Consider the following 24,016-nt stretch of genomic DNA (forward strand, 5'->3'; position numbering starts at 1 on the left):
GCAAGCATAAAGTCGATGGGGATTAGTATGAAGAGTAAACATGACAAGTATTGGAGCAATGATGATGGAATGAACATAGTCTATTGATTGTTGTTGTACTAGACTCGACTTGAAAATTGGGATATGTAAACTACTTTCTTGATTTTTTTGTTGTTGAAGTAGATGGTGAAGCATTGAAGATGAAATTGTCATCTCCCTTGAAATCAATTTAACGATGCAGGGAGGAAGGTTCTCAAAGTATGGGAGAATCACAACCAGAGGAAGATGATAATGATATACATGGTTTGGGCTTCTACAAAAATCAATTGGGCAAAGAATTGATCTTAAGTATGAGTTTGATGAATACTTTGTTGAAGAGCGTGAACCTTATTTTGTCGAGTTTGACATTCTGAATTGGTGGGAAGTCAACTCAACTAGACACCCCATCCTTTCAAGTGTTGCTCGTGAGGTGTTGGTATCCCTATATCTACTATAGCATCGAAGTCTGCTTTCAGCACTAGAGGAAGGATGTTGGATCCTAATCGTAGTAGTCTAACACCTACGATAGTGGAAGTGATTGTTTGCACTCAAGATTGACTGAAATGATCTCTTTTCTTAGATCTATTTGATGAGAACCTTCAAGAACTTGAAACTTTTGAGAAAGGTAATTTTGTTACAATATTTTTAATTCTATAAGCTTCGTATTGAATTTTAAGTTTTATGAAAATAACGGAGTACTCTTTTTTGCATAGATCATCTCTCCAACGCTATATGCAACAACATCCTATAGCGTCGTTAGTCTTGACGATTAAAGACGTTTGCTTCTATTTTAATTTAGGAATCATTGTATTTGAAGTAATACTTTTAGAGTAAAGGGGTTATTTGAGTTTAGGGATCATACTTTTGAAGACTATTTTTAAATTTGGAAGTAATTTCACAAAATTGATGATATTTTGCTTGAAAAATACTTTAAAAAACCTTAGACTTTTCATGGTTTGTAAGCCTTTTGAAAAAATATGTTTTATGTGTAGATGGTTTAAATTGAAATTTAAGTTATTAGTTTCATGATTTAAGAAGCATGAGGATATGTTTAGATTTGTTTAAAAGTTAACATGCTCTTTTATTTTCTCACAAATATGAGTTTAATGATGTGGAAAATGATAATATAGTGTTTTTTATAAGTAATTAGGGTAATTATGTAAAATTTGAAAGAACAAAAAAACCTATAGGAATCAAACAATTCGGTTCAATTTGATGCAAAAACATTTTAGTTTGGTATCATCTATATTATAACAATTCAGTTCAATTCAAACAAGTAAAACTAAGTTAAAATTAGTTTGATTCTATTCAGACCAATAAACCGATTTACTGATTTATAGAACTAGTTCGGTTCGACTTTTTGAACTAAAAATCGATTCGATTTAGTTTTCAAGTAGTTCTAGTTCATAACTGAACTTTGTACACCCCTAACTCAAATGACAAAGCAACCATGAAAAATCAAAGAAGATGTTTTTTTTTATTAAAACAAACATGATTATTTTTTATAAAGATTGTGTTAATAAATATTTTAAGGGTAAATTTTGTATTGATAAAGAAAAAAATTTGACTTTTCAAAAATTAAATAATGTATTTTTTCATACCTAAATAAAATAAAATAAAAATTATCTTTACATGTTTAAGAATTGCTTTGATCACTTGTTAGCCTTTCTCTTTTTATAAAAGTTATTTTGTCCCATAGGACGAAAAAGATGGTTTTATTGTTATCTTGTCAAATTTAAATTGTAGTTAAGCAGTAAAGCGCATCACATAATAAGGTGTGTCTTATTATCTTTTCAAAATCGAATATTTAGGTAACGAATTTATTGGTATATGCAACTTTATATATCTACCAAACACATCAACAAAAAGGTTTCAAAAACATATTCAAAAAAAGTAGATTATAGATTATTTCAATAATAGTATAACTGATAATATCCCCTCGTCATATCTCAACAACATTCTCTAAAGAGCTTCTCACTCTGCATCATCCATTCTCTCCCTCTCTCTCTCTCTCAACCCTTTCTCATTCTTCCCTCCAAAATCCAATACCCATTTCCTCAATTCACCTTTCATTCCTCCCACATCATAAAAAAATCTCTTTTGTTTTTTTCAAAAAAAAAAAGAAATTAATAATAATGAAGGTAGCATTATCTGGAAAAGTATTCACAGTGAGTTTAATAAGTCTGTGGTATGCATCAAACATTGGAGTATTGTTATTAAACAAGTACCTGTTAAGCAACTACGGTTTCAAGTATCCAATATTCTTAACACTATGTCACATGATGGCATGTTCAATACTAAGTTACATTGCTATGTCATGGATGAAGGTTGTTCCAATGCAAACGGTGAGATCAAAGGTTCAGTTTGTGAAAATATCATCGCTTGGACTTATATTTTGTTTGTCTGTTGTTGGAGGGAATATTTCCTTAAAGTATCTTCCTGTTTCTTTTAATCAAGCTGTTGGTTCTACCACGCCGTTTTTTACGGCTATTTTTGCTTATATTATGACACGGAAGAGGGAGAGTTGGCTTACTTATTTGGCTCTTGTTCCTGTTGTTACTGGTGTTATGATTGCTAGTGGGGTATGTTCATGTTCTTTCTCTTTCTTGTTTTATGCTACAAATATGGATAATTCAATTACTGTTTTTTGAGGTGTATAGAGTTTTTTATTTAAAAAAAATGTATATAGGTTTACAAAAACACAAATGTGTAGAATTGTTCACAAATATTAAGTTGTCCCTTCCGAACTAAGCATAAATGAAAACATATTTTAAAAATTGTTATATTTGATCTAACATTTAGACCTCATATTTTATGCTAGATACATTAATTTCTTAAATACTTTTTTATTTATATTTTATTTTAAAGAAAATATAAATTAAAGGGTACAAAAATCACATGAGATTTTTACTTTGATTTACAAGCTACATTTATTGATTTTTATTTTTTGTTCTTTTCTGTTACATGGATGAAGGGAGAACCAAGTTTTCATCTATTTGGATTTATAATGTGCATCAGTGCTACAGCAGCCAGAGCACTCAAAACAGTGCTTCAAGGGGTCTTGCTGTCTAATGAAGCGTAAATTATCTCCAACTTTCTTCTTTCAATGTATTTAAAAATTGTTGATTTCTTATCGTCTGAAATGGCAACACGACCACGGTTTTTACCATGATTCTCAGCAATATGAAGGATCGTGTGACCGGTTATTTAAAACATCTATAACATATTATATCTTTAAGAATTTTGGACATTATGGTCACAAAATAGTATCTTTGATTTCTCAGGGAAAAGCTGAATTCTATGAACCTTCTTATGTACATGGCACCAGTGGCTGTTGCATTCCTTCTTCCTGCTTCGATTATAATGGAGGAAGATGTTATTGGAATTACAATTCAACTTGCTAGAGAAGATTCAAGTATTTTGTGGTTACTTCTCTTCAATTCTGCATTGGCATATTTTGTCAACTTAACCAATTTCTTAGTCACAAAGCACACCAGTGCATTAACACTTCAGGTAATCATAGTCTCTTTGCTACTTTTTTTTTTTTATCGTTTTAATTTATTTGACATTAATAATATTCTGAATGAAGAAAACAGCAGATTCAAAACTGTTTTGCGATGTGAAAAATTATGCATAACATTAGAGTTGGGTTTATCTTGATGCACAAAATTTTTAAAACGAATTTTTACAATATAACAATTTGCATGATAAATCTTGCTGAAATCCTAATATATTCATCCAACCACATGTAAACTAGTTCTAGAACATATATGGAATGGTTTGTTTGATGTAATAATATAGTTTGGTTAGACTCATTTAACATCTAGCCATGCATTGTTTTTATAATGATACTGTACATCTTTAACATGAATGCATGATGAATTTGGCAGGTCCTAGGAAATGCAAAAGGAGCTGTTGCAGTTGTTATCTCCATTATGATATTTCGAAATCCTGTATCAGTAACTGGAATGTTAGGATATTCTCTTACTGTCATTGGAGTTATCCTATATAGTGAAGCCAAAAAGCAGGGTAAACGAGACACTTGAGTAATGTAACTCAAATTCTGCTAAAGCATCCATTGTAAATGTTACTTCGCAAAATTATTTACCGTTTGATCATTCTTTAGAAATGTACAAAAGCTTTAACCTTCAGCAAGCTGCTAATCTTATTTAGATTTTCACTATTTATTGGAAGTTGTGTTAATTGCCTCAGCAATATTTGGTTGCTGAGCAGATGTTGGGACTTAGGTTTAGAATTCGGCTGATGGCAAAGGATTGTTTGTATATAACATTTTCTTTTGTTCTTTTAACACTTGTACAGGATTGACCTATAATTTTTGAACATCCTTTTCTTGCCTTACCAATTGCCTCAGTTTAATATTGTTTACATTGTGATTGACCCCTTTGTTGTTTCCAATTGCATTCCAACATTTCCATCAGGAAAAAATGACATGACATTTGAATAAAGGAAAAAATATCATATCAACAATTAGCAAAGAAAAAATATTGTTGACAGGACACAGACTAAGGTTTGTGTTGATTTCAAGATTTCTGCTTAGATTTAACATTTTGTTTGAAAGCTGTTCAGATTCATAAAAACCATAAAAATATGAGGCTAGTGTGAAGAATACACACCCATTGTTTAACATTGTTCTAAACGAGGTGGTAAATGTGACAAGGAACAAATACACCTCTTCCAAATTCATAGATTGTCAAACAGATGAAACATCTTACATAATGTATAAAAGCACCTACAACTACAACCATATTCAGAACCTAAGATGCCAATCCAACATCTATCTCAAACTAAACTTGAGGTTTTGTTTCCTCTTCATCCTCCTCAATTTTGGGAGCCAAATAGAACCGAACATATCCCATCTCAGCAATCTTGTACTCAACAACAACTGGCAGCTCATTTGACAGACTTATGGTAACTGTACTGGACAAAGGTGTTGCCTTTGTGAAAGAGTTCATGTATCGTAATGCAAATTGCAAGGACACAGGCTCATTCATCTCTACAACAGTAGCTTCTTCAGGCTGCACCAACAACCCACAAATCATCCATGTAAAAAATGCTGATACATCAATTTAAACAATTAAATACAAATTAAAACAAAACTGTATGATTATAAAGCTTATTGAAAACACTTATGGTTGGAACATATGACAAAAGTAAATCAATATCTCACCTTGTCAACAGTAGTATTCTGCCTGCAAACTATATTTGCAGTTCCAATATCTCCTTTGGTGGAAAACTTCACACCCTCCTTAGTAACCGAAATGACAACTAAACACCAAATTACCAACATTTAACAACATATATCTAAAAAGAAAACAGCTAAGCATAAAAAAATCCTAAAACAGATTAGCAAAAGCAATTACCAGTGTCACCAATGCTACTAAGATCTTTACAAATCCTAGCAAACTCAGACGATGGCATCCTAACAATGGCATGATATTCAGCCTCGGGAATTCCAAGGTGCTCACTATCAATGTCCATCAGCTTCATCTCAAAATCAGAAATCTTGTCTTGAGCTTCATCACATAACCCCAAAAAAATAAGTCAGAAACTTCCACTATCACATATAAACTACAGTCCATAACTCATATATGACCAACAAAAATATCATAGTTTTACACATGAATAAACCACACACTAACCACTCAATTAAACACTTAAACCCTCAAATTCATCAAATCAAAGATCAATTAACATGCAACAAAAACCCAGGCATCTGAAAAAACAAAACATGTTCCTTAATCCACTTGCAAATTTCTAAAATCTCAAAGAACGGTTATATATAGTAACACTTCTAGAAAGGGGCGAAATGAACAACTAGTCCAACAAGCAAATGAACACCAGTCATAAACTTTCAAAACAGGAACAAAAATATTCAATCCATTGACACAAATCCCAAACACAATTAACATTAAACACTAAACCCTAAAATAAACTAGGAAACAAAATGAAACAAAAATGAAAATAAAGAATTATTCACGAAAAGAAGACATACTAGGACTTTCAAACATGAAGGTAACAGTGTCACTTCCATCATCAGCCTTGATAGTGATGATATCATCATTTCCAGCGCATTTTAGCATCTTAGCCATGTTATTAAGATTCATACCCATAGAGATGTTACGATCACAGCGATAGTGCTCAAATCCTTCCGATCGGAGAAGAAGAGCGACCAAAGCCACGTGGCTGGAATCCATGGCTTGGAGGGAAAATCCAGTAGAGGAACAATCGAAGTTAGCATCGTTGACGAGCTCCTTGATTGCTTCTAGAACCTTCTTGAGAAGTGAACCTTGGACTAGACGAAGTTCCAACATGGTGATGATTGTGGATCTGTGAAGGGTTAGGGTTTTGGGAGAGAAATGGGGGGAAATTGAAATAGGGAAAAGAAAATGGGGAGGGAAAAGGGTTTATATAGTGGAAGATTCTAGAAGCTTTGAGCGGGATTGGGGGAAATTATTTATTTCCCGCCATGATATTTTAGGTAATATGGAGGGAACTCTTTTGTTTTTTGTTTTTTAATATCTCGTTCTAGTTCTAGGGTATTGACTATTGAGGTTTGATTTTTATATTTTAAATTAAAAATATATAGTCCAATGGTAATTCTATTTTTCTCTTTGACTAAATTGGTAATCTTATTTTCTTAAATAGTTTCAGAAATAAAAAAAAAAAAAAACTATTTAGTAACTTTGTTTTCTGTTAATGATATTAAATTGTTAATCATTTGTATTCTTTTTTAAAGCTTAACTTTTGTGAAAGAGAATTAATTTATCTTTTGCAACATAGTATTTGTTGTTTACTACAAAAAAGAGGTAAAATAATTATATTTTTAAAAAATAGATAATTAGTGTAGTTAAATTTATAAAAAGAGAGGCATGAATTTCTTAAGACGTCCTTTGATTAGATATAGAAGTAGTAATTAATACAATAAAACTAATTAAAACAATCTATCTAGTTTTACCTAAAATTAATCAATTTTAACTTTATTGAGATTTATTATATACTTACTTGATGTATATATTAGCTTTAAAAGATTGAAAATTACAAACAAACAAAAAATTTATAAAATGTATATCTTTTGCGATGGTGTTTGGATTGATTGCCAGACAAAAAATCATTTTATTCAAATATATTAATATATGTGGTTTAATTTGGATAATTTCTATAAAAATTTGATTCAATCTAATCTAAATTAATACGATTTAAATTATATCATTTTTCGGTTGATTTAAATTACAATTATAAAAAAACAATTTGATATTAATATTATAAAAATATGTTTCTTTACTCAAAATATTATAAAGTTATGTTAAATTAACATATTTTTGGCAAAATATATCATATACTACAAATTAATATTATTAAATAACATTGATTGATTATATTTGAAACATATAAAATAATAATAAAGTGTATTAAATTAAACTCGGTTTTGAGTAGATTTGAGTTTTTTTGAATCAATTTATACAATATTGCTCATATTGTATACAACGTAAGAAAAAGGTTTGAAGAAGAAAAATATATAATAAAATGATTTAATTCATATACATCGTTAGTGTAAAAAAATTACACTTTCAGTCAATTACAACAAAAAATATTTGATTTTTATCAAAATTATCTCTAAAGTTATGTTCATGAATAGTTGTGATGTATTCAGAGCATAAAATTTTTTATATTGATACTTCGTAACAATGAAATCATATTAAAATAGTGAAGAGAACCTAACCTAATATAGAGAACCCTAATAAAAAAAATCATCTCTTACTCCAATGTTCTCAAATATACAAAAATACACATTTAGATTGACTAATTTAAATATATAAAATACAAATCCAAATTAACTTATCCGAATAAAATTTTAGATCTTTAAAGATATTTAAAAATGAGAAAAGAAACAAAAAATTCAACTAAAAAACCCAACAATTTGATGGTCCATTTTTTTTTGTTCAACAAAACTTGAAGGTCCATTTAGCGAAGTTGTATAAGCTAATGTTTTTATCGGTTTGTTTTTTTAGTTTTCCATTTCACGCCTCTCTTTTTATATTTACTATGCCAAAAATTACATTTTATAGCGCGTCTTTTATAGCGCTTATTAAATATAAACGTTGTTATATAATATTTTAAAAATAACGGAGAATACAACAACGTTTTTTTGACAAGCGCTGTAAAAGACTTGCGCTTTCACATAATTAAAGGACCTATTAGAGCGCTTTTTGGAAAAGCGTTGTAAAAGACTTTTAAAAAATAAAATAAAGAGGTCTTTTACGGCGCTTTTGAACAAGCGCTTTAAAAGACTTCTAAAAAAGCGCTGTAATAAGCTTTTAAAAAATAAAATAAGGAGGTCTTTTACGGCGCTATTTAAAAAAACACTGTAATAGACTTTAAAAAAATAAAATAAGGAGGTCTTTTACAACGCTCTTTAAAAAAGCGCTGTAATAGGCTTTAAAAAAATAAAATAAGAATGTCTTTTACAGCGCTTTTTAAAAAAACGCTGTAATAGGCTTTTAAAAAATAAAATAAGGAGACTTTTTACAGCGCTCTTTAAAAAAGCGTTGTAATAGGCTTTAAAAAAATAAAATAAGGTGGTCTTTTACAGCGCTCTTTAAAAAAGCGTTGTAATAGGCTTTAAAAAAATAAAATAAGGTGGTCTTTTACAGCGCTCTTTAAAAAAGCGTTGTAATAGGCTTTAAAAAAATAAAATAAGGTGGTCTTTTACAGCGCTCTTTAAAAAAGCGTTGTAATAGGCTTTAAAAAAATAAAATAAGGTGGTCTTTTACAGCGCTCTTTAAAAAAGCGTTGTAATAGGCTTTAAAAAAATAAAATAAGGTGGTCTTTTACAGCGCTCTTTAAAAAAGCGTTGTAATAGGCTTTAAAAAAATAAAATAAGGTGGTCTTTTACAGCGCTATTTTAAAAAGCGCTGTAATAGGCTTTTAAAAAATAAAATAAGGAGGTCTTTTACAACACTCTTTAAAAAAGCGTTGTGATAGGCTTTTAAAAAATAAAATAAGGAGGCCTTTTACAGCGCTCTTTTAAAAAAGCGTTGTAATAGGCTTTTAAAAAATAAAATAAGGTGGTCTTTTACAGCGCTCTTTAAAAAAGCGTTGTAATAGGCTTTAAAAAAATAAAATAAGGTGGTCTTTTACAACACTCTTTAAAAAAGCGTTGTAAAAGACATCCTTATTTTATTTTTTAAAAGCCTATTACAACGCTTTTTTAAAGAATGCTGTAAAAGGTCTCCTTATTTTTTTTTAAAAAACGCTGTAATAGGATTTTATATATAACATTAAACCATTCAGTTTCCTTTTCATTACATAAACTTCACTACGCTTTAGTGTCCTTCTTATTGGGAACCCTACCGTCCCTACGAACCATATTGTTAACCATCTCCATTGCAAACCATCTTCATATTTGTTACTATCCCTACGAACATTATTATGTACTCTTTTCATTGCGAACCCTACTCTGTCCTACGAACCGTTCGTATTTCTGCGCATTCTCGTTGTTCCTTCTTAAACGAAATTGTAACCCTACGTATTTATTCGCACTCTTCAGGTATTGTATTCATTTATTTCTTATATATATATATATATATATATATATATATATATATATATAATGTGTTTGTTAATACTAATAATCACATTTATTTTATAGTGCTTTACAAGTTTTCCGAGCTCAAATGGGTGTTACAGTATCGAACCAAAAGTTAAATAAATCACATGGGTTCCAATAAAGGTTTGAAATATATGCCTTTAAAATTTCATTAACAATCAATGCACAAATATTTATTGATTTATATGTTTTATTTTATAGTGCCCTCGTTAAACTAACAACATAGATTGCGGATCTTATATATTGCGATTCATGAAGGAGATTGTTGATATAATCCCAGACAGAGATCTAACTGAAATAAAGGAATGCACCTATTACAGCGTTTTTTTTAAAAACCGCTGTAAAACTAGTACAATAAGCAACGCGTTTTTAGAAGGGATTTATAACGCTTTTTTATTTTAAAGAGCGTTGTTGTATCATTTTATAGCGCTGTAAATGACTTAAAAAAAGCGCCGTAAAATACTATTTTTCGCGTAATAATTTTTCACTAAACACCATCACTTAAACCCCCACCTCCTTTGCTCTGGCTTGTTGCTCCCCCTTCTTGGCCATCACAAAGATGTGACATGTGACCCAATGCGGTGCTTCGAGGTTGGATTGGTAGCAATGAGAGTCCTTGCCAATTGTTGTGGCTTGCCTGCTCTGGAAAGCTCGTTTGAACGTGTTCTAATGTTCATTAAACAACATAAAATTAGATTAAAGCCAACTTTGAATAAACATGTTAATAATTAAACACTTACAAATTACAATATAATACTCATCCTAAACAAGTGTTTATTTGGTAACTAGTTCTATAAATTATAGTCGATTTTCATAAACTATCTTTGAAAATTGAAAGTTTATGAAAATCAAGAGAGATACGAGTTCGTTGACATATTTTGCATTAATTTGCACATGCATAATCGACTCCATTGACTACGTACTCCTGTCTTGTCTTAAACTGGTAATTATTTACAAGTTACCAAGTAACTAGTGGTCATAACAATAAAAGGTTTTATGTTGCCTAAAAAAAAAAAGGTTTTATTTACGTGACAGCTTACCAAGTTAAAACTCCCTTTGGGATGTGTTACCGATATTTCAGCGGTCGAACGATTTTTTATTATATATTTAAATAAATTAAATATGTAACATATAGTGATAGAAGAGTTTTTGGCTCTACAGTTTGAGTTTACAATTTTTTTCTTTTATTATACTGTAGTTGAATAATTAGTCGCGTATAATATTATTCACCTATCAGCTACCAAACATCCACCACCAATTATAGCTCTGAATTAAACTTTAAAGTGCTAAAACTCTTCTAAACAAAATTTGAACTCATTTATCTATGTTGTTTATTGATTTATTCAATCCAATGTAAAACCTAAACTCAAATTAAAAACTAATAATAATATGAGTTTTATAGATTTGACTATTTTAAAGTAAACAATTTACTTTAGAAAATAAATTGAGTAATATTAGTTATTGATCCTCACATGAATTATTACTATTATTTTGAGCAAATATACAATCAAATTATTATAATAGTAATTGTTGATTCACTCACTTCACCAATTTTTCACTTTAGAAAAACCAAATCTGAGTTTTACGAATAAGGATAAAAAAGACTGAACCATATAACCTTAATTAGTGTTAATATTTTATGAAATTATGACATATAATTTCATATTAAAAGAATCAGAATGCAAAGTTAAACTATATAGTAGATTATAATACATTTCTTAAATTTATTAGTATCTTAAATTTATTAGTAGATTATAATACATTTCTTAAATTTGATAATCTTTATTTATTTATTAGTATCTTCTAACATTAGCAGATTGTAATGTTTTTTTTTTAGAATTGTTTATTGTTGATAAATTTATTTTAAGAATTTTTTATGTTAGTGGTAATTTGATTTTGATATTTAACTTTGTTGATCGGTTATGGTTGCATTTATTATTTTTATAAAATGTTTAAATTAAATATAAAAAATTATCAGGTCGGCAAACTCATTAAAGTGGAGTGATATTTTTGACTCGACCACCTAAGTTGGTATCTCCCTCCCGCTTTTTAGCGATCTAACGATGGGACAAACTAAATACAGCGAGTCACATGCTTTTTCATCCTTATTACTAAGCCTCTTGTTTGTGGGTCCTCAATGGAGACAATTTTTTAAGACTCCAATCCATTGTTTTATTGTTATTTGTGGACTAAGTGAAGGGGTTCATGTGCCTATTGTTTTTTAAATTAATATTTTTATGAGTGAATGACAAAATTAATCATTGAAATTGTAATTTTTAGTTAAATTAGTCTATAAATTTTACAAATACATCATTAAAATTATAAAATATTAATTAAAATAGTCTATATTTAAATTTTTATCGATTTTTTTTTAAAAAAATGTTTGTGGAAAAAATCAAAATTATTTTCTTGAAAAATTATTTCTCTCAGAAAAAAAAGTCAAAAAAAAAAATTGAAAATGTGGAACACATATTTTTGGGTGTTTTTAGTTTTGAGGTTTTCTTTAGTGTAGCCGTTTTATCCATAAATGATCATTCATCTCCTAATTTTTGTTTTCCCGCTTCCAAGTGTATACTATCGTAAGCGAGACTTCGATAAAAACAAAAAAATGAAAGACTAAATAAACATGCACCTAAATTTTTTTGACTTCTCCAACATGTATGTTAGAGTCAATAAATAATTGTAAAACTGACACATCTACCATCAATTAAATGGATTAGATTAATCTAGAGTGAATCATTCACTTTTTCTTTAATATAAAAATACATTTTTTATTTTAAGAAATAAAATAAATAATTATCGGTGATTAATCGATAGTTGATATACAATTTCTTGTATTATTAATTATCAATAATTATAATATTAATGATTAATTTCCTTTCATCTTATTTCTTATTTTAGTGAAACCAAATCACAATTAAACCACACTTTATTTTTATATTATATAGATATCTGATGCAACCTTTTTTCTATTATAAATATTTATTGAAATCCTCAATCGATTATAGGACTTTGTTGGTAGATATGTAAATATACGTTTCAATCATGACTACAAAGACTCGAAAAACAAATATAAAACTCAAAATTCGACATTTTTTATTTATAAACAAAAATACTAAAAATAATAAATAAATTAAGAAACTTTTCCCATTTTATCCTCTCCTCCCATCTCATTTAATTTCTACGTGAAACTGAGTTACACAGAGATCCCACGAACTAGGGTTAAAAAATTAGCAAAGGAAGGTAACAAATACAAAATTGGCAAAAAAGTTGTTTAAGAGTGAGTTGGAAAGATAGCAAATCTATTTGCGGGAGGTGAAAGCAACATAACTGAATTAAATTACAAATATTTACTGTATAGCATTTGAAGTGTTGTAGCAGTAAATAGTAACTCATATATGTAGTAAGTAGCTACTTAGATCTAATTTAAATTTAATCCAAAGAAATAATAAACACGTTGCTTTCATTTCATTTCATTTCACACTTTCACCATCACAATTCACAAATCCTCAACAACAACAACAATGTCAATCTCAGATCCCAACCATCTTTCTTTCACTCAATCCTTCCTCTGCAGCGCCTTCGCCGCTTGTTTCGCCGAGGTTCCACTATTTCTCTATACATTTTCTTTTCTTCCTTTTTCCCAAATTCATTCGTTAATATTATTTTCTGTCAATGTAGTTTTGTACTATTCCTCTTGACACAGCTAAAGTGAGACTTCAACTACAAAAGAAAGGAGGAAGTGTTGGAATTGATGATGCTGGAAATGGAATTGGAATTGCTTCGCCTAAATACAAAGGTTTACTTGGAACGGTTAAAACTATTGCTCGTGAAGAAGGGGTTTTTGCTTTATGGAAAGGCATTGTTCCTGGTTTGCATCGTCAGTGTTTATATGGTGGTTTAAGAATTGCCTTATATGATCCTGTTAGTAATAATATTTTAATATTTCCTTTTCATAAAACGCTATCATTTATTTTATTTTGGTGATTTGGGTTTGTGCTTATGATTTTCAATTGTTACTTTTACAGGTTAAAATTTTTCTTGTTGGTACTGCATTTGTTGGTGAAGTTCCTTTGTTTCATATGATACTTGCTGCTCTTCTCACTGGTAACTATTATTACTCTTGTTCAATCCATTTTTATTGCTTCTCTTTGCTTAATGTTTATGGTTGAAGTATAAACGGGTGTCTTTGATATGGCTTGATGGAAGCTCCTAGGATCTTTGATATGGCTTGATGTTTAAGTTAGTAAGGGTATAACATCGAAGTAAAAATAGGATCGGAGACTCTCTTTACGTTCCAATCAGAACACATTCATTGTTTTAAACCTCCAAATCCTTGTGTTTTTGTGTTTATGTATAAGGTGGCTTCTTGACCTTGATAATGTAGCACTAGAATTTATCATAAATGTGAAATTGTTATTGCTTGATGTAGGTTTTAGTTACTGGCTTTAAATTTATGTGATGTAGATAGTTTACGAAGAAGGTTGTAAATTGGAGAAATAGGAAATGTGAAGAGATGAGGAAGTTCTAGAGAGAATTAGTTAGGTTTCTCTTATTGACAAAAAGACTTGAATGCTCAAAAGTTTCATTTCCTTTCTAAATAATGAGAATGAGTCCTTGCCCAATTGAAAGTGTGGATAATTATAGCTTCAAACAGAGTTGAGAATGGTAGCACTTAGCTTTCACCATTTATAGCAATATGTTATATGTTATAGTCATTGATTCACTTTTTCGAATTTTTGATAGGTGCTTTGGCAATCACTATTGCTAATCCTACTGACCTAGTTAAAGTTAGGCTTCAAGCTGAAGGCCAATTGCCATCTGGGGTACCAAAGCGTTATTCTGGTGCGATGGATGCATATTCAACCATATTGAGACAAGTTAGACTTTCTTCTGATGTGGCTTTCATTTGTTGCTTTATATGTAAACATTGTAAAGTGACTAATTCTATAGATATTTATTGAATTAGGAAGGGTTAGGGGCCTTGTGGACTGGACTTGGGCCTAATATAGCACGGAATGCAATTATAAATGCTGCTGAACTGGCTAGTTATGATCAAGTGAAACAGGTAATTGCATTATAAGGTATTCTAAATTGGAATTTTGCTATAATTCAATGCTGTTGCTTTACATGAAATGAAATTGCAATGCTGCTCTGATTCTTTATACTTATGCAGACGATTTTGAAAATTCCAGGATTCACAGACAATGCCTTTACTCACCTCCTAGCTGGCTCAGGAGCAGGTCTTTTCGCTGTCTTTATTGGCTCTCCTGTTGATGTGGTAGGTGTAACATTTGATAGTAATGACAAACCTGACAATAGTGAAATGAGACAGAAAATAAAGGAAGGTACTAAAAATGACATCTTTAATCTTTCGGACAACATTTTGGTGCTCAGTCTTGCAAAGTTAATGCTAACTAACAATGTTGGGGCTGGTATTGCCGAAAAAAGAAAGATGAATCCAAACACTGCTTAACTGTGTTCTTCCAAAAAAATCCTTGTAATGCTATAAAACTAGTTATTTTGGAATTTTAGATCTATTGCAAGATTCATTTTTGTACAAGTTACCATAAAATGTTCGATTGGAAATTTTTTGGTGAACTCTTATGAAGTAAGACGATCTAATTTTTTAAAGCAAATTATGATTTATCCATGCTTACAATTTTCCAGGTGAAATCCAGGATGATGGGGGACTCAAGCTACAAAAACACATTTGACTGCTTTCTTAAGACTTTGTTCAATGAGGTTAGTGAACTTCTTCCTTCCTTATTTGATTTTGTCATTGCTGTAATGGAACTTTAAATCTTGAATCCTATGGAATTTGAAAGGTTGACAACAATAATTACCACCTTTTCTGTTATTATGTTAGTTTTAAGCTTTTACTGTGGAGGTTCTGATTATTCTGTGAACGTCTCTGACAAATATCTCAATTTTATGAGGGAACATGGGAGATCGGACTTGATAATCAAACAATGAATAATTTTTCATACTTGCTGCAACCTTTATTGCTCTGTTCTCGAGTGAACTGAAAAACATTTTTAACAGTTCCTGCTAGCTTGATGATTTGATAAAGAAGTTGGCATAAAGTTTATCTGGACTCTTGAGAATCTGAACTCATGTCACAAATTTATTGCAGGGATTTTTTGCCTTCTACAAAGGCTTCCTTCCTAATTTTGGTAGAGTAGGAGCCTGGAATGTGGTTATGTTTCTTACCCTTGAACAAGTAAGATATACATATTAATTTGCAATGTCAGAAGAATTACTTCATATAATTTACATATCTTAGTGAACCTTGTTATCCATTTACATGCCCTGTTTAATGGTTTGAGCCACTTGTATATGTTCATTACACAGCTTAGAAAGAGTAAACCAGATTTGTCTTGGTGGATGTTTTCAATGAAAATTTTACAATTCAATAGTAGCTGAGGAATACAGAATTTCTCAAAACAAAATAAAATTGTCTGATTCAGCTTCTAATATCACCCACTCAATAGAAAATGGCTTTTACTTTTCACCTTGATTTCGAGTTTCGACCATATTTGTAGATCTTTGTACTGAAAGTTGTCATAGCCAAGTTGAATGCTGCCATCTCTACATTGGCATTCGGTTAAAATGTGTGATTTCTGATAAAACCATCTCTTTTGGTTACTATTATTGTGATAAAGTAAAGTAAGTTACAAAGGTTTGCTTTTGTCTTTTGATATTGTTAAATCTTTTGTGGGTCTGCTTCACTATACATGAAATTATATTTGACTAACAGATTCTGCTTATCAATATTTAAAGTGCTCACTATTGGATCCCTATGACAGGCCAAGAATGTTTTTAGAGGATAAATACTGTTACTCTACATGATGATTAGATTCAGCAGGCAGAAATGTGTTTCTTTCTAGAATGAGTGCTAGCTAGCTACCCGACACTCTTAGATTTGCTGAGGGAGAACGGTTTCAACATTTGTTTCCTACTTCTGACACGCAGACTGAAGTCGCGCCTCATAGTCATATATTCTTCATAACTGAAAAAACCGTCAGATTACATTTATGTATTTGTTTCCTAAGAGCATTTGGTTAGTGGATGTCACCATTCGTATATTCTTAGCCAATGATTATTCTGTCAAACTACATTCACTTTATAGGTGTACACTGTATTGTATTATCAGATACTATCATTTTTCTGGGAAATGCATTACTAATTTCCCAATTTATTGAACAGACGGCCGAAATGAAGCATGTATAAACACTAATTAAGAGTTTGTAATTTACTTCTCTATTCAAATATTGTTATTGGGTTCACTGCATACATTGCCTATGATATGACAACGAAAATGGATTTTACTGGTTCTCTGTGAGACCCAAAGTAGCTGTATTCAGGGAATCCAATAAATTTCCTTTTCTCCACTTCATGAGCCAAATATACATAGAAAAAAAGCATTTGCTTTCTATCATAATTTTTTAGAATTAACTATAACAATATCACTTCAAGGACAAATTCAAAATAGTGTCGTGAGAGTGCATGTTCAAACTGAACTCACCCAAAAAAAACAATAACCTAGCCAAAGGATTTTTATATTACATCAGTAGCCTCGTAATCCTGCTAGGCAAATAATTTGATCACTTCCTTATCTCCTAAAAATTATGTTCTGGCTATCAAATAAACCCTAGCCTTTATAACAGATCCATTCCCCAGCTTAAATCCAGGGCTAACCGGAAACCCTACAACCTGACCAGCTGGCACCCGGCCACCAGAAAATTTCACCACACTATCCATATACTGCGGATGGAATTCAGCTCCCCGACTTACCTCAAATTGACTCGGTGGAGGGTTTGATGAGAATGCTAGTAAGTGAAGCAACCACACAGTCTTGGCCAACCCTAAAAATTCATTGTAAAATTCACTCCTCGGGTGGTTTCCTGCTTTGACTTGACTGTGCTGCTCCAAGTTACCAAACAAGGACTCCTCCATCTTAGGATGAACAATAGCAAGATACTTCTTAGAACAGAATTTACCAAAGTGACACGTCGGTAAGATCCCGAGAAGCTCAGCAGGATCCATGGACTTCATGTCCTTGTATTGAGTGAAGCAATCACGCCGAAACTGGTCGGGATTGAGGAGTGAAGAGAGGCTTCCATCCATGTAGAAAGTCTCATGGTCAAACCCTTGGAAGATCTTTCTAGATATATAGGAATCAAGTGCATGCTTAGCATGGTGAGATGAAACAATGGATGAAGTTGAAGTGTTATGATATTTGTCAGTCGAAGCAGTAGCTGCTTCAATTGAACGAACAGCAGCTGTTATGTCCCAATGTGCATTGTGCATTAGAGATAGAAGCATTGATGTGAAGGACTTTGATGCTTCTCTTACTTGCACCATAGTTGTTTCAAAGAGTTCTGGTGTTGGAATTGCAATTGCTGCAGAATATATTTCACAAAAAAATAAAAGAATCATATTTCAAAATAAGATTAAGACCCCCAATTCATTTCCTCTTCAAGAAACTAGTAACTTTGGATTAGCTCGAAGTAGCTTTTGAAACCCCTTAAAATTATATTCCAAAAGGCAAACCACATAATGCACATGCATATTAGGGAGTAGGGACACTTCTCTACATCAAATAACAAATTAAACTAAAACAAAAAGAAACTTTGTAAATTGTACTTTTTTCTGAAGTATCCAGTCATCCAAATTCCAAACACAACATTTTCATATAAGATCCTCAATTCATTTCCTCTTCAAGAAAGAAACTAGTAACTTCGGATTAGCTTGAAGCAGCTTCTGAAGCCTCAAACCATGTCAGTTGATGCATGTCTAAACCAATATAATTTTGACAGAAGTTACACTTTTAAACTTTAACAAAATCATGGAAGCAATGTGATTTTGCCAAACTCATGGTTTAAAAAACACATTCTTTCTACTTCAAAGGAGTCAAAAGGTAAACCACAAAAAGCAATTTTGTAAAATTGAACTACTTTTTTCTGAATAACCTAGTCATCCAAATTCCAATCACAAAAATAACATTAAAAATAAGAGGCTTTAACAATGTACCTTGAATTCCTAGTTTTCTCTTAGACTGAGACCTCCCTGGCTTCTTTTCACCACTATTATTCAAAGCAACAACACCTTCAAGTTTCTCTTTCAGATTTTGAACCTCTAAATCCTTCACCTTAACCTCCTTTTTCAACTCCTCCACCACCGCCTCATACGGCGCTACAACCTCCCTCACCGACGCCACACCGCATCTCCTCCGACCACTCTTCTTACCACCTCCACTCCGACGAAACCTCTCCCTCAACACGGCTAGCTTCCTCAAATCCGAAACCACCGCCACGTCAGCAACTCTCATTTTCTCTGGGTCCCACGGAGAATGCGCTTCTTGTAACTTGACGTACGCTCTCTTCATCGACGACACCGTTTCGAAAACTTCCTCCATTAACACTTCCATCTGCTTTACTTTCAAAACCTTCAACCCCGTCATTTTTTCTCCGTTGAAATCATCACTCTCAACTTCTTCTTCATCATCATCATCATCGTCATTGTAATGTTGTTCTTCGTCTCTGTTTTCTTCTGATTCGCTTGTCGAGTCCTCTTCCACTTCCTTGCTTCTTGGGACAAGTGGGTTGAGAAGACAAGAAGCGGTGACCCTTTGGATCAGATCGGACAAATTTGAAACCTTTCTCGTCATTGGTTGAGTTTGACTACTGAGTCGTCACTGAGTCAGAGAGAGAGAGAAAGAAGTTAAGTTTTAGAAATGGTGGTAGAAGCAGAGTGGGAACGTTGACTCGTTCAGTGACTCAGTGATGCTGCTATGCTATTAAGAAGTGTAGAATAGATTAAACAATTTGCCATTGAATAACAAACACGTGCTGAGTGTGTGTCTGTGCCTGTGACTCGCTGGTTCAAGTCAGTGTCAGAACAACCACGAGGAGGGTGCGCATGATAAGAAATTCGCTAGTTTAACTAACATGCGTAAAATAAAACAAATCATACATATAATCATACTGTATAAAAGAGTTGATATAGTACATTTGTGGATAAATAAATGTTTTTTTTTAGTAAACAAGAACTTATAGTTGCATTATATTGTATAAACTATCAACTACTATTTTAGTTTTTGAAAACATAAAATAATGTAATTTTAATCAATAATTCAATAAAAAAATTAAATTAATTATCAAATAATTAAAATATCAGTTAATTTAATTTTACATTAATCATAAATTATTTTAAAAATAAATTGTATATTTTATAAATTATTATAATATTAAAAATTATTTTAAATTTTTTATCAAATTAATAATTAAAATGTCAGCGTCTTATATTTTAAAAAAATATAATAGTAGTTTACTCTATATAAATGTTTGGGAGTTTGGATCCAACTCATGACATGGAGATGTGACCCAAGTTTTTAAGATGAAAGAGAAGAATGGTAGTAAGTACTTATTATTGCGGTTAATGAAAATATGAATATCAATAAAAAGAAAGTTGTAAATAAATGCTATAATTGTATCAGTAGATGGAATGAAATGGAAAAAAGTGGCAAGTGGTAGTGGAATGGATGAAGCTGACTGGGAACTGGGAAGTGGTGTTACTAATAGCTGGCTGTTGGGGGCATGTGAGGAGATTTAGGGCACTCTCAACTGTGTGGGGACTCAAGATGTCCTTATTTGGTTGATGTTCTAAACTAAATTATGTTGCCTTTTTATACTTTTACTAAGTTTTTAAAATAAATAATAAAAAGGTCATAGGTTTTTCTTTTTGGAAAAATTAATATTTAATAATTAGTTATTAATTTTATTAAAAAAAATTAACTTTATTATTATTTTGTCACTCTAATTCTCTCAAATCACTTTAGGATTTCAAAAAAGATATAAGATTAATATTATGTTTAATTGGAGGAGTTAAAGAAAATATGTTATATACACCTGGGGATGCATCCAAGGATGTAAAAGATGATAACATTTTAGAATTTTCGGTGAATTACATTTTAGGGCAACTTCCAAAATGCAGCTTCTCTGCAAATGTGGGCTGTGACCCGTGAAAGAGTTTATGTTTGGATAAGCTTCAAAACCACTTTTCAATGCAAAATCGATTGACTTTTGAGAAGTTACAACTAGACATGGTAACGGGGCGTGTTGGGGGCGGATTTTGGCTCCTCCACCTCCGCATCCGACTAATCGGAGAAAACTCATTTTCGCCTAAGGATAACAATAGGTAGGGTACTATAGTACATGTCCTCATACACGCAATTTAAAAAAGTATTCATACTCGTGCACATATCCTCTTGAGTGTCAACTTTAATATATGTATCTTTACCCTCTGGGTACCTAAGTGCACATACTCATACTCATTATCCACGCTTTAACTAAAAAAATCGATAAATAAATGATATGTTGTGATTAAATTTAAAAATTATCCAAATATCTTAAATTCAATCATAAAGTATTATAAACCAAAATATTTTATAACTCAAAACATTTCAAATGAGCACTCGTTACAATACATATTAAATATCTATAATAATATTTTATGAAGTTGCAAGTCATACGATAATATTATTCGAGATCTGTAAAAACAATTGATATAAAATTGCAAGTATAATTATAAAGTCACGATAAATGAGACATAACTATTAGTTATAAAATCACAATTATTTACTTATTCATCATAATCAGATTATTAAAAAGTTTACAAACGTTTATCTTTCAATTATAAATATTGTAGTGATCAAATGATATTAATAGATGTTAAAACATAAAAGAAAACAATTAATTAAACTAAACACTAATAAATAAATAATATATTTATATAAGTGCGGGTGCGAGGCGGGGTGAGTACTATAATACCCGCACCCATACCCGCTTAATTTTGCGAGTAATTACTTGTTCTCATGTCCATACCCATTATGCGGGTTTTTACCCTACCTATTATGGATTTTTTGCGGGTACCCACTGGGTCTTGGTCTAATTGCCATCCCTACCCGCCCCCGTTTTATAGCGGAGTTTCCCCGTCCACACCCGCACCCGTTCATATATATATATATATATTATAAAATTATATCTATTATAATTAATAAAATAAAATAAAATAACTGTTATTAGACAATTATAAAATAAAAAATAATTTTTATAGAGATAAGATTATAATTTTTAATATTTAAAAAATATTAAGTATATTCAATATGTGTATGTATATAAAATTTTAAAATTACGTTAATATTACTTGTGGGACGGGTGCGGGGTGGATATCACCACCCTCGTCGCTGTCCCCGCCCCCGAATTTCAATTTCGAGAAAAATATGCACCCGCACCCAATCAAAACGATTTGTTCCGCCCAAGTCAACACCAAGGTCCAATAAGTGCTGTTTCATCCAAAGTATCTGAGCACAACAGCTCCCAGCTGCAATATATTCAGCTTCAGCAGTTGATAAAGCGATGCTTGTCTGTTTCTTACTAAACCATGACACAAGAGAGTTTCCAAGTAAATGACAAGTTCCTGAGGTACTTTTCCTGTCGAGTTTACATCCGACAAAGTCTGAATCTGAGTAACCAACCAAAGTACAAGTTGATCATTTTGGATACCACAATCCAAGACTCTTAGTTCCTACCAAGTATCTGAAAATTCTCTTAACTGCACTGAAGTGAGATTCCTTTGGATTTGATTGATACCTTGCACACATACAAACACTGAACATGATGTCTGGTCGGCTTGCTGTAAGGTAGAGCAGAGATCCTATCATACCACGAAATCTAGTAACATCTACAGGTTTACCTTTCTCATCTCGGTCTAAGAAATTTCCTTGACTCATGGGTGTATCAATGGATTTAAGATTTTCAAAGTTAAATTTCTTTATCAAATCAGAACAGTATTTAGATTGACTAATGAAAATGCCTTGCTTGCTTTGGTTAATTTGAAATCCCAAGAAATATGACAGTTCACCCATCATTGACATTTCAAATTTACCTTTCATCAAATTTTCAAATTCTTTGCACAGTTTATTATTTGTAGATCCAAATATTATGTCATCAACATATACTTGGACAAGCAAGATATCATTTCCAGTAGTTTTTGTGAAAAGGGTCTTGTCAACATTTCCTCTTAAAAAGTTTTGTTGAATAAGGAAATTGTTGAGCTTCTCATACCAAGCTCTTGGAGCTTATACACATGATTAGGAAAATCAGTATTTTCAAAACCAGGTGTTTGGCTAACAAAAACTTCCTCTTGAAGGCCACCATTGAGAAAGACACTTTTCACATCCATTTGATAAAGATTAAAGTCCATTATACAAGCATAAGCCAATAAAATTCTTATGGCTTCTAATCTAGCTACGGGGGCATAGGTTTCATCAAAATCTATTCCCTCCTCTTGACTATAACCCTTGGCTACTAGTCTAGCTTTGTTCCTTGTTATCACACCATTCTCATCCAACTTGTTTCTGAACACCCATCTGGTTCCTATGACATGCTTACCCTCTGGCCTAGGTACTAAACTCCACACCTTGTTTCTCTCAAACTGGTTTAACTCCTCTTGCATAGCAAGTATCCACTCACTATCTAACAGGGCTTCCTTAATGTTCTTAGGTTCAATCTGAGATACAAAGGCTGTAAAGTTACAAAACTGACTAAGGTTTCTCCCAGTTGCAACACCTTTAGAGATATCGCCTATAATGTTGTCTAAAGGGTGGTTTCTGTTGAACTTCCATTCCTTAGGCAACTCACTGGTTTCTATAGGTTCTACAAGGTCTGATCTAGTTGGAGGGTCAGCTATAGGTTGTTCTAGTGGTTCAGATTCTACAACTTCGTCCAAAATGTCATCAACCTTAGAAGGAGTTTTGTTCAAGTTTTCTGTAAATAATTCATCAAACTTTACATGAACTGACTCTTCTATGGTCTTTGTTCTTTTGTTGTAGATTCTATAGGCCTTACTAGTTTGGGAATATCCTAAAAAGATACCTTCATCTGCCTTAGGGTCAAACTTTCCTAGGTGTTCTTTGCCATTGTTCAACACAAAGCACTTACAACCAAAGATTCTAAAGTAGGAAAGGTTTGGTTTTCTACCCTTGTAAAGCTCATAGGGTGTTTTCCTAAGCAGGGGCCTAATGAGAACTCTATTTACAACATGAGTGGCTGTACTAATTGCATCTGCCCAAAAGTACTTAGGTAGGTTGGAGTCCTTAAGCATGGTCCTAGCTAACTCTTCTAGGGATCTATTTTTCCTCTCCACTACCCCATTCTGCTGTGGTGTCCTAGGGGCAGAATATATGTGGTTGATTCCATGTAGTTCACAATAATTTTGAAAAGCATCATTTTGGAATTCACCTCCATGATCACTTTTTATTGAAACAATTTTCTGATCATTCTCATTTTGAACTAAAACAGCAAA

General features: G+C 31.7%; 4 protein-coding genes across 4 annotated transcripts; 2 read left to right on the forward strand and 2 right to left on the reverse strand.

Annotated features, from left to right (window-relative positions):
* Positions 1 to 1,916: 1,916 nt before the first annotated feature.
* On the forward strand, positions 1,917 to 4,377 carry LOC101508142 (probable sugar phosphate/phosphate translocator At3g11320). The gene is made up of 4 exons (XM_004500153.4): positions 1,917 to 2,600; positions 2,993 to 3,096; positions 3,303 to 3,531; positions 3,909 to 4,377. The coding sequence occupies exons 1-4, from the start codon at positions 2,154 to 2,156 to the stop codon at positions 4,062 to 4,064; spliced, it is 936 nt and encodes a 311-aa protein (XP_004500210.1). The 5' UTR covers positions 1,917 to 2,153; the 3' UTR covers positions 4,065 to 4,377.
* A 229-nt stretch (positions 4,378 to 4,606) lies between these two features.
* On the reverse strand, positions 4,607 to 6,433 carry LOC101508463 (proliferating cell nuclear antigen). The gene is made up of 4 exons (XM_004500154.4): positions 6,032 to 6,433; positions 5,400 to 5,552; positions 5,207 to 5,304; positions 4,607 to 5,054 (listed from the first exon to the last, which is right to left on the reverse strand). The coding sequence occupies exons 1-4, from the start codon at positions 6,348 to 6,350 to the stop codon at positions 4,824 to 4,826; spliced, it is 801 nt and encodes a 266-aa protein (XP_004500211.1). The 5' UTR covers positions 6,351 to 6,433; the 3' UTR covers positions 4,607 to 4,823.
* A 6,651-nt stretch (positions 6,434 to 13,084) lies between these two features.
* LOC101508764 (mitochondrial uncoupling protein 2-like) lies at positions 13,085 to 16,940 on the forward strand. Its single transcript, XM_004500155.4, has 9 exons — positions 13,085 to 13,248; positions 13,328 to 13,570; positions 13,675 to 13,753; positions 14,393 to 14,526; positions 14,616 to 14,714; positions 14,823 to 14,927; positions 15,317 to 15,391; positions 15,783 to 15,869; positions 16,456 to 16,940. The coding sequence occupies exons 1-9, from the start codon at positions 13,171 to 13,173 to the stop codon at positions 16,477 to 16,479; spliced, it is 924 nt and encodes a 307-aa protein (XP_004500212.1). The 5' UTR covers positions 13,085 to 13,170; the 3' UTR covers positions 16,480 to 16,940.
* Positions 16,941 to 17,056: 116 nt separating this feature from the next.
* LOC101509407 (protein GRAVITROPIC IN THE LIGHT 1) lies at positions 17,057 to 19,520 on the reverse strand. Its single transcript, XM_004500157.4, has 2 exons — positions 18,683 to 19,520; positions 17,057 to 18,051 (listed from the first exon to the last, which is right to left on the reverse strand). Exons 1-2 carry the CDS (start codon positions 19,317 to 19,319, stop codon positions 17,276 to 17,278), a joined length of 1,413 nt encoding a protein of 470 aa, XP_004500214.1. The 5' UTR covers positions 19,320 to 19,520; the 3' UTR covers positions 17,057 to 17,275.
* Positions 19,521 to 24,016: the final 4,496 nt, after the last annotated feature.

Source organism: Cicer arietinum, chromosome 5 (assembly GCF_000331145.2).
Source record: "Cicer arietinum cultivar CDC Frontier isolate Library 1 chromosome 5, Cicar.CDCFrontier_v2.0, whole genome shotgun sequence".
Classification (NCBI taxonomy): Eukaryota; Viridiplantae; Streptophyta; class Magnoliopsida; order Fabales; family Fabaceae; genus Cicer; species Cicer arietinum.

Coding starts and splice junctions, on each gene's coding strand:
- LOC101508463 (XM_004500154.4), bottom strand. CDS start 6,350: ATGTTGGAACTTCGTCTAGTCCAAGGTTCACTTCTCAAGAAGGTTCTA. Junction 5,553..6,031: donor CTTCATGTTTGAAAGTCCTA/GTATGTCTTCTT, acceptor TATGTGATGAAG/CTCAAGACAAGATTTCTGAT. Junction 5,305..5,399: donor TAGTAGCATTGGTGACACTG/GTAATTGCTTTT, acceptor TTTGGTGTTTAG/TTGTCATTTCGGTTACTAAG.
- LOC101508764 (XM_004500155.4), top strand. CDS start 13,171: ATGTCAATCTCAGATCCCAACCATCTTTCTTTCACTCAATCCTTCCTC. Junction 13,249..13,327: donor TCGCCGCTTGTTTCGCCGAG/GTTCCACTATTT, acceptor CTGTCAATGTAG/TTTTGTACTATTCCTCTTGA. Junction 13,754..14,392: donor ACTTGCTGCTCTTCTCACTG/GTAACTATTATT, acceptor AATTTTTGATAG/GTGCTTTGGCAATCACTATT.
- LOC101508142 (XM_004500153.4), top strand. CDS start 2,154: ATGAAGGTAGCATTATCTGGAAAAGTATTCACAGTGAGTTTAATAAGT. Junction 3,097..3,302: donor GTCTTGCTGTCTAATGAAGC/GTAAATTATCTC, acceptor TTGATTTCTCAG/GGAAAAGCTGAATTCTATGA. Junction 3,532..3,908: donor CCAGTGCATTAACACTTCAG/GTAATCATAGTC, acceptor TGAATTTGGCAG/GTCCTAGGAAATGCAAAAGG.
- LOC101509407 (XM_004500157.4), bottom strand. CDS start 19,319: ATGACGAGAAAGGTTTCAAATTTGTCCGATCTGATCCAAAGGGTCACC. Junction 18,052..18,682: donor GAGAAAACTAGGAATTCAAG/GTACATTGTTAA, acceptor TATATTCTGCAG/CAATTGCAATTCCAACACCA.